General features: G+C 35.2%; 1 protein-coding gene across 1 annotated transcript; it reads left to right on the forward strand.

Moving 5' to 3' along the window:
* The first annotated feature begins 7169 nt into the window (after positions 1–7169).
* LOC127903692 (secreted RxLR effector protein 161-like) lies at positions 7170–9853 on the forward strand. Its single transcript, XM_052444165.1, has 2 exons — positions 7170–7364; positions 9377–9853. Exons 1-2 carry the CDS (start codon positions 7170–7172, stop codon positions 9851–9853), a joined length of 672 nt encoding a protein of 223 aa, XP_052300125.1.
* The last annotated feature ends 418 nt before the right edge of the window (positions 9854–10271 follow it).

Below are 10271 nucleotides of genomic sequence, written 5' to 3' on the forward strand. Positions count from 1 at the left end.
TTGGTTTTGTCAACTTTCGGGCTGTATTTATACGTTCCATGGGGAGTACTAAGGCTAATTATATCCCGTGTAACTTTCAACTTTTAAGCTATAGAACTACCCTCAATCCACCAAGGTTAGAGATTGAGAAGCTATTCCCACACCGAGCCCATCATCATATACATGTCCATGCATAAAACTGTGTCTGAAGTATTTTAGAGTGTGTGTGTATATATATATATATGGAGCCAGAAATAAGAGCTTCCGGCCGACTAATATTAGATATGCTTTCTTGTGCATCTTATTTCACTTTTCACTAGTACTTGCTGTGCTCATCTCATTGCTTGTATCTGATTCAAGAATAAGACGTAGTTGAGTGCCAGCTGCAATGCTATCTACAATAATAAATATTCTCAAGTGTACATTTTGAGTCTCCATATGTTCCCCAGCTCAGAAATCTGTGTTTTTGCAACATATATAATTCCTTGACTGGCAAACTTGCATAACCACAGAGTCACATATGTTTTACTAATCGGATTTTGTTTCTGGTACCTGTCGATTCTGATCAATAGACGCAACTGAAGAAATATGAACTACTTGTAGAAGAATAATAAGGAGACTGGTATTAGATGATCAACACAATTTAGACCACATGGAGCAAGCAGATTGAGCATCTAATGGTACGGTAAGAATCTCTTGATAAATATCCATTCTCCCTTGACACACTAGTAGATCATGGGGCTTGGCAATCACAATGCGCCCCTTTCTGGTATTTAGAAAAATATTAAGAGTCTGCTCTATTTTATAATATTTGATGAAGTTTTCCATTAAGAGAAAATTAATATACGTAAATTCATTACTTTGGACATTCATTAACTATGTCGTCGTCTATCTAACTCTAATAAATTTCGATTAACATCAAATTTAATTTAATACGCAAGTTTCATCATGAATGTTCAAAAAACCGTCAATAGTCCGGATACATGGTTAGAGAAGAATTCTAAATATAAAATTATACTTGATAGCTTCAATAAATCGAGATTTCCCCTTGTTTTTTGACTATGTATTCTCACGACTTAACTCGAGCATGTACTTGCTATTTCGCACTCCAATGCTCTTGTCAGTGTTTGTTTATAAACTTCTATTAAATTCATATTTTATTTTTCACTTTATGAAGTACGAAGAAAGCGGACTTGGCGGAAGATTTGATTTCAGATCTAGATTTGTGTTGTTTGTTCTTTTATTTCATTTCATGCTGTTGGATTAATTAACCATTTTGCCCGTATCTAAATTGTTAACACGTGATTTTTGTTGTAATCACTTGCTGTTTATTGATAATATTCTGGGTTAAATTAGTGATTTCTTTGGACTTAACATAAACTGTCATGTGATTTTCATGTTGCCTTGTATCGCTATCTCTTAAACGTGAATCCGAGTAATAAACAAATATTTTATTATTTTTTCCATACATGTGGCGCAGTAGTGGAAGTGATAATTTTTTTGGCACTTATATCAAAACTATGGCCAAAGCTATGTTGTAATAGTGATACGGTACCACTGTTGCTTTTAACCATTGGATTTATAGTTGTACAGTTGTATTAGTAAAATCCAATGGCTGAAAGCAACAGTGATACCGTATCACTGTTGCAACATAGCTAGACCCCAAAACTATATTAGGATGCTCTCATTGACCTTTTGCTTTATGAGGTAGAAAGAAGGAACAAATAAATGAAGTAGAAGAAGAGTTGATGGAAAAATGATACAGGAGTGTTTAAGAGACTTATCATTTTTGAATATATATATATATATTTATAAGTATCAAGATTTTTCTTCTTAAAACATATTCAAGATTTAGTTAATAAAAGTAATAACTGTCAAGAATTATATACAAAGCCGAAAGTTTTGAATTTATTGGCATCAGTGAATCAAAATTTAATTAATAAACTTCATATCATTAAAAATCTCCATTAGTCAGGAGTTTAATGAATTTTATAGTGATTGATTTAGAGATTTTACATTAAGATATGATTAGATGAGTGTTAACTGCTCAGAATTTATTGTTGAAATTGACTTTGAAATTAAATTGCGTTTGCTTTGTTAATCTCCACCTCATTAAAGCTATGATCTTTAATTCAAATTTGATTTGAGTTCTAAAATGATAGAGACCTTATCCTAAGCTTGGAGGGATATTCAAAGTTTGTTTATATAAAGATAATATGTAGGAATTTTAAAATAATGTGTATAATTTTGAGAGTGTAATTTACAAGAGTGTTCTTATTTAGTGTTACTTCTTTAAACTTTGTTTCTCTTAGGTGGAATTTCTTAGAATGGTGAATTAGGAAGCCTGTATCTTTTGTAGGACTCATTGTACGGTGAATTTCTATGTCTTTGTAATCCTCTAGAGCGTTGAATTTTTATTTTTACCTTCTCTCTGTGTGATTGTTTTATTTAATAATAGTTTAGGTTTATATTTAGTCCAATGTCAACCAAGAAAAACTTAGAAGACAAAAATTAAAGAAAAAAGGAAAAAAAAAAAAAGGAAGAAGAAGCTTTTGATTTACTTGTGTGCAGATTATGAAAAAAGAATGGGAAGAATTAAAAAAAAAACTGCAAGTTACAGAAAGAATAAATTTTTAAAAAATTCTGTGGACATTGATATTACTCAGTGAAAGAGTGACATGTTTTGATTTTAAAAAATTAATGTGTGAATAATTAAAAAGAGTTTAATTGAGGAACTATTTTAGAATTCTCTGGAGTCTCTAAAATAAAAATTAATTTTTAAAATTATTAAATGGGTGCGTAGTAACAAGATATCCATAGTATTTTCTTTAGAGTGCAAATCTACAGTTTGTTTTCCTGTAGTTAAGAGCACGAAATCGGAAAGAAGGCTGAATGATTAGCAATAAGGAACAGAGCAATCTGAGTACCAGCTTTTCCATTTCACTCGTTGAATTTGAAAATAGTTAGTCATTGCGTACATGTATGCCTGTTATTGTCGATTAAAATGGACACCAAGCATTTCAATGTGGAAGGACATGTGTTATACTCTTCTGTGGCATGATAGGGTTCTGCATGGAGATTGACAATAAAAGCTCTCTTAACTCCTAAACTGATCAATATTGACATTATTTCAAAGCAGCTACTCTCAACTGTGAGAACATAACTATTGACAATAAAAGTCCTCTATCTCCTAAACTGATTTATATTGACATTATTTCAAAACAGCTACTCTCAACTGTGAGAAGAAAACTCCCTGGCCCACAGGTTTCTTGCTCAGGGGGATATATAATAAATATGATGAATAGAGGACTGGAACATCCCATATGATTCACAAAATATGTGAAGTTAATTAAGATTACATATTAAAATGTAAGAATAACTTTTTAAATATTGTAAACTGATTTATTTCATTTGTTTAAGCTCAACTCCCTCTAAGCATCAGATAAGAACAAATAAGACTAACAGCAACAGGGGAAATTAAGCATTGCATATATAGTACCAAAATTTATTCAAATACATGACTATTTGTGATAATAACAGCTTTCTCAGGGCACGGAAATTGGATATCCCTTGGATTCCATGCACCAAAAAATAAAAAGAATTGGATATCACTGAAAAATTAAAAGCTCATCACATATCAATCGATCATAAATGACAAGTTCTTTTGTACTCATCAGCAGAACTGGCCTGTTGCCGCCTTCATTCAAGAACACAGACAGTAAGTTCTTCGAAAACCCATTCAGCATTGCGACTCCCGTCTGTTTAGCCACCACTGGAGTGGAAGGCGAGTATCTTAGATTCCAAAACACAGTCTCAGGATCTTATCATATCCACACTCCTTCTTTTGAGCCTTCTCCGTCTTCTGCTCAAACTTCCTTCTGTTCATATCTTCATCTTCATCTTTATCTTCAGACCAACCTTCTTGTTCATTTGCACGATCACTGAAAACAAACAGCCTTTTTTATTACTTGGTTTTCACTCAACTTGCTCTCAACAGCAACTTGCAATATCATATCAAAAACTTTCTGGAAATCAGTACTTCCACCCCAATTCATGTGTCTTATAGAGTCAGTCTTGGACTTATCTCATCTCCTTGTATCAGGTGAATCTCCGGATTCTCGCTAAATGTAATCAGTTTCCCTTTACATGGCTCCTCACTCAACTCTGAAACCAGCAAACCAAGTGCAATCGATAGCTCCATTGGAAACCCGCCCATACTCGCGGAAACATCAGTAACCGCGAGACAATTTGTGAGTTTCCCCTTCTTTGACATATCCTCAACCATTCTTGACCATTGAAGCTCAGCCACTTCTGCACCATTCTCATTCTTAGCGTCCAATGACTTAATTATCTGATGCGGAGCAACCCCCCCCCCCCCGGCGGGGAATATTTGCCTTCCCACTCTGCACTTTTTGAAGAATGTCTTTGAATATTTCCTTATCATGCTTCTCAAACAAAGGAGTTTTAGTTCTTCATTGCAACAGAAGCAACCCTATTGTAAGGCAAAGAACTCCAATTTTTCGCACACATGTAAGCCTCCGGCAATTGAAAAGCCGTACATAAGGAACTTGCTTTCTCAACCTATCCCTAACCCTCCTTCTCGCGATCCCTTCACATATCAAGGTTGTCTTATCGTATGAGGAATCAATAGAGGGACAACATTTTGCTGCAAGACTAATCTGCGAAAGATCCTCAGAGTTCAATTTCTTCGTATCAGCTTTAAAAAAATTAACAAAAACATCACAAACAAAGTCATACAACTACGTATAACACGAATCAGAACTGTATTTCTCTAAAGCTTTTCTTGCTTTAGCTATCTCTCTTTCCTTTCTCAAAACCCTAGCCTCTTCCTTGCTAATCACGCTACACATCTCCTCATCTTTCTTTTCGACAACTTCTTCTTGTTGGTCCTCCTCCTCGGAATCATCAAATTTTCTTCCTCTCTTTCTTCCTCTCTTGATCTTTCCTCTTGTTCTCTCTCTCCAACATCCTTCTCACTTACTAAGCCCTTCTCTCCGACCGGGTCCTTCCAAGATCCGATAAAGAATCTCCGTCAGGTCTTTCAAGTACCCGAAATCAACAAAAGCACTTGAGTTAAGCCAAAGTTTTCTTCTGCTTCTTGTAAAGCGAAATAGCTGCCTAGTAGAAATTCTCTCTGTCGGATTTTCCAGTCCCTCTGACGCCACGTAAGTTAGAAAGCAGTTTTAAGATCGTTGGGGTCGTGGGCCCAGGACAATTCTATCCGTTGAGTTAATTTATCGTACGGTGTGCCGGACACGACGTGGATGAAAAAGTCTTGGCACGGGTTACCGGATGAGAAATACATAGGAGCTGAGTTTTCGGTTAGTCCCATTGGTGGGTCACTGGCAGCGTCCATGTCAAAAGTTTCGTGTTAAGAATTAAAGTGCTGAGTCATCAAGCGGAGCTGTCATAGTATTGTTGCTGATTAAAGCCGTGTTGGAAAGTTGTTTTGCATACAGTTGAGAGCTAATTAGTTTCCCTCCAAAAGTTTGTTACGAGTAAAAGAATATGAGCTCACGAATTTGTAACCTTGAGAAGATTCTATACACTGCTATAAATAGCATTGTATTCTCAAAATAGAAATAATAACGAACAGTGCTTAGCTTTCCAATTTCTCTTGATCAATAAATTTTCTCTCTGTTTGTCTAAGTAACCAAACAAAATTTACAGAGCATATTATCTTTTAACTTAGTATCTGAGTTGAATCCAATGGCCTTAATAGGTTCTAATCAACAATCTAGTAACACTACCATAACTTCTTTCACCTTTATAAATCCAATCAAGCTTGATCGCTCAAACTACATGATCTGGAAACAATAAGCACTTTCTTCAATTCATGGCAACAGTCTTGAAGGTTATATCGATGGATCAAGGCTTTGTCCTGATCAATTTCTTCCATCAGAATCTAGATCTGAAGGTTCTTCTTCCAGCATTGAAGGTCAAGAGAATCCAGAATATGCAGCTTGGAAACGTCAAGATCAACTCATACTTAGTTGGATTATGTCATCTATGAGTGTTGATATTCTCAGTCTTGTGGTAAGCTCTAAGACTTCTTTTGAGTTGTGGAAAAACCTTGAAAAACAATTCGGATCTGAATCTATGACTATGAAAGTTCATCTGAAAATACTTTTAAATAATCCGCAAAAAGGATCCTTAACCATGTTAGAATATTTTACAAAGCTTAAAACAGTTACAAATGGCCTTGCTCTAGCTGGTAGTCCTGTGAATGATTTGGATCTGATTACTCATCTTATTTCTAGCCTAGATCAGTCATATTATCTTGTAGTTGTCTATATTGAGGCAAATATGTTAACTATGGATCTTAGTGAAGCTTATGCTATGCTTTTCACACATGAGGCTAGACTTGAAAACAATAAGCTTCACAACACCAAGGAAATTAAAAACTATGCAGCTGATGTAGCTCAGGCTGAAAATTTTTCAAAGAAAGGTAATAATAATACTCAAAGTAACTGGAACAAGGCTAGGGGAAATAATTGGAACAACAATCCTAGTGGAAGAGGTGGCTTTAGTGGTAATGGAAGAGGTGGTTATCAAGGATCTAATCCACAAAGAGGAAATTGGAATAATAACTTCAGAGGTTTTGCTGGTGGATTTAATAATGGATTTCCTGGTGGCTTTAATAACAATTTTGGCAAAGGTGGTTTCAACTCAGGAGGTGCTAGAAAGAATTTTGGTCAAGGAATCGGTATTACTTGTCAGATCTGCTTCAGGTTTAATCACACAGCAGCTAAGTGTATAGATAGGTTCAACAAGAATTTTGTTCCAAATTTTCCAACCCCAGCTCCAAATCACTTCTTCAATCAAAATCAGGGATCAAAAGCAGCTTTCATGACAACATCTGAAGGAGTTGCTGGTCAAGGATGGTTTTTAGATAGTGGAGCAACTCATCACTTAACCAATACAGAATTTGAGTAATGGTAAGATCTATTTTGGCTCAAATCTACTAACTATTGGTAATTGGTCAAGGCCTTTGAATCACTGACATAGGTTATACTCATCTTTATACCTCATTTGGCACTTGTTTACAGCTACAAAATGTTTTGTGTGTTCCCCAAATTACTAAGAATCTAATTAGTATTTCCAAACTTCTTACTGATAATGATATTACCATTGAATTTTTCTCTGATGTTTGTTTTCTAAAGGGCAAAATGAAGGGCACTATGCTGGCTCAGGGGATTGCCAAAGATGAACTGTATAAGCTACTATCACAAGAGGAATCTATTCATTCTTCTTCTGTGCAATTGTCTGAACCTATTTCTATGATGTCAATCATTTCTTCCAATAATAATGTCACCTCTGTTCAAGCATCTAATATTGACTTCCGTTTAGAATCCAAATCTCTTGTAAGTTTTCAAACTTCAGGCTATGTGTCAGTAAATATATTGCATAATAGGCTTAGTCATCTAAGCAAACATGTCATACAAACCATTCTCAAGAATAATTGTTTACTGCCTGCTCATGTTGATAAATCAATTCATCACTTTTGTGCTGCTTGTCGGCTTCGAAAACTACATTAGTTGCATTTTCAGTTATTGAAATCAAAACAAAATGTCCTTTAGAACTGGTTCACACAGACTTATGGGGACCAGCACTTGTTTTATCCATGGATGGTTATAAATATTATATCTTTTTTGTTGATGACTTCACTAGATATTATTGGATTTTTCCTTTAGTATTGAAGTCGGATGCTCTTACTACTTTGAAAAACTTTAAATGCCTAGTTGAAAAACAATTTAATCTTTCCATCAAAGCTTTACAGTCTGATATGAGAGACGAATTTAAAGGTTTTCAGTCTTTTCTTAAACAATAAGGCATCCAAACTAGATTTAGTTATCCTCACACACATCACCAAAATGGTGTTGTTGAGAGAAACCATAGACGCATAGTTGAAACCGGGGTAACCTTTCTTACTCAAGCCAAAATGCCTTTTTTTTTTTTTTTTGTAAGAGGCTTTTCATACAGCCTCTTATCTCATCAACAGAATGCCAACCTCCATTCTCAATAACCTATCTCCTTATAAAAAATTTCATCACTAGTCACCAAATTATCAATTTCTCAAAGTATTTGGATGTGCTTGTTACCCTTTTCTCATGCCTTACAATCAACACAAGCTTGATTTTCACTCACAAAAATATTTGTTCTTAGGTTACAATCCTCTTCATAAAAGGTACAAATGTTTAGCAAAATCTGGTAAAACTTATGTTGCAGCTCATGTCATTTTTAATGAGCCTGATTTTCCCTATTCTGAATTGTTTTCATCTTTTTTACCTTCTTCTGAGTCTTCTCCAAATTACTCTCCATCAATCTGCATCTTAAATGACAGTTGCTTTCATCAGACATTTGTTGTTTCTCCTGCCCTAGCAATATCACTTTTATCGTTGTCTTAACATTTACCTCAACAAGCTTCTCATTCTCCTTATCTTTCTCAAAACTTTAGTCCTTCTGATTTCTCATCTTCTCATTCTTTATCCAATTCCCCTATTATATCACAACCATCCTCTAAACCAACAATTCCAACTCATCCCATGATTACCGCGCTAAATCTTGTATTTTCAAACCAAAAACCTACCTTACAGCTACTAAAGACATTGAGCCAATACATGTTAAAGCTATTTTAGCTTACACAAAATGGAAGGTGGCTATGCAAGATGAGTATAATGCTTTTGCAAAGAAATGGTACTTGGACATTGGTTCCAGCTGAGACAACCACTAAACTTATTGGCAATAAGTGGGTTTTTCAAATTAAATACAACCCACATGGCATTATTTCAAAGTACAAAGCTCGGCTGGTTGTAAAAGGGTTTCATCAAACCTATGAAATAGATTTCTTTGAGACATTTAGTCATGTTGTTAAGCCATGCACTGTTTGAGTTGTTCTCAGCCTAGCAGTCATGAATCATTAGTCTATACGGCAATTAGATGTTAATAATTCTTTTCCCATTGGCTTGCTTTTTGAAGATATGTTCATGCCTCAGCTAGAAGGGTTTATAATTCTCAGTTTCTCAATCATGTATGCAAGCTGAATAAAGCCCTTTATGGTCTTAAACAGGCCCTCAGGGCTTGGTATGACAGACTAAAAGGATCTCTAGTTTAGTGGGATTCCACTCTTCCAAGTCAAATACTTCATTATTCTTCAAGCATGTTGGCCTTAATATTTTAATCATTCTAGTCTATGTGGATGAGATTCTGATAATAGGTTCTAGTGATGCTCAGATAACATAGATTATTAATCAGCTTGGTTCAAAATTTACACTCAAAGACTTGGGGGATTTCAATTATTCCTTGGGGTGGAAGTGACTCCATCTACTTAAGGTCTACACCTATCTCAGACTAAGTATGTTGGTGATATCTGAAGAAAGCTCACATGCTTGGCCGTAAGGATTGTAACACACCTATTAGTGTTGCTGATAAATTGCAGAAAGACAAAGGCCGTATGTTTGAATATCCTTCCCCATATAGAAGCATTGTTGGCTCTCTACAATATTTAACACTGACCATACCAGATATTGCATTTACAGTCAATAAGTTGAGTCGGTTTTTGGCTGCTCCAACTAATTTACACTGGCAAACCTGTAAAAGAGTGTTGAGATATCTACAAAGCATAGCCCACGTTGGACTTCAGTTCTTCAATTTAGGTCTCCTAACTTTAAAAGCTTATTCGAATGCAAACTGGGGTTCTGATCCATATGACAGGAGATATGTTAGGGGATATTGTGTTTATCTTGGTTCAAACCTTTTGTCTTGGTCATTTAAGAAACATAATATTGTTTCTAGATCAACTGTTGAATCCGAGTATAGAGCTTTAACCTTGACCACATCGGAAATATTGTAGATTACTTATCTATTGAAAGAACTCAAAGTGTCACTCAACAAGCCTCATATTCTTGATTGTGATAATACAAGTGCAAAAGCCTTAGCAAACAATCCTAAATATCATTCCAGAACCAAGCATATAGAATTGGATTTACATTTTGTCAGGGAATACACTACCAATAAGGAACTGATCATTGAGCATGTATCCGGTCTAATCAGTTAGCTGAGGTGCTTACAAAACCTCTTAGTTGTGATCATTTTGCTTATATGAGAACTAAGCTCAATGTCTGTTGAAGACCTTGAGCTTACGGGGGCATGTTAAGAATTAAAGTGCTGAGTTATCAAGCTGAGCTGTCATAGTATTGTTGCTGATTAAAGCCACGCTGGAAAGTTGTTTTACGTACAATTGAGAGCTAATTAGTTTCCCTCCAAAAGTT

Source organism: Citrus sinensis, chromosome 1 (genome assembly GCF_022201045.2).
Source record: "Citrus sinensis cultivar Valencia sweet orange chromosome 1, DVS_A1.0, whole genome shotgun sequence".
NCBI lineage: Eukaryota > Viridiplantae > Streptophyta > Magnoliopsida > Sapindales > Rutaceae > Citrus > Citrus sinensis.

Excerpts from the sequence above, each read along its gene's own strand:
- LOC127903692 (XM_052444165.1), top strand. The coding sequence starts at position 7,170 with ATGAAGGGCACTATGCTGGCTCAGGGGATTGCCAAAGATGAACTGTAT. Across the intron at positions 7,365-9,376 it reads GTTTAGAATCCAAATCTCTT|AAAGCTCACATGCTTGGCCG; the intron begins GTAAGTTTTCAA and ends TGATATCTGAAG.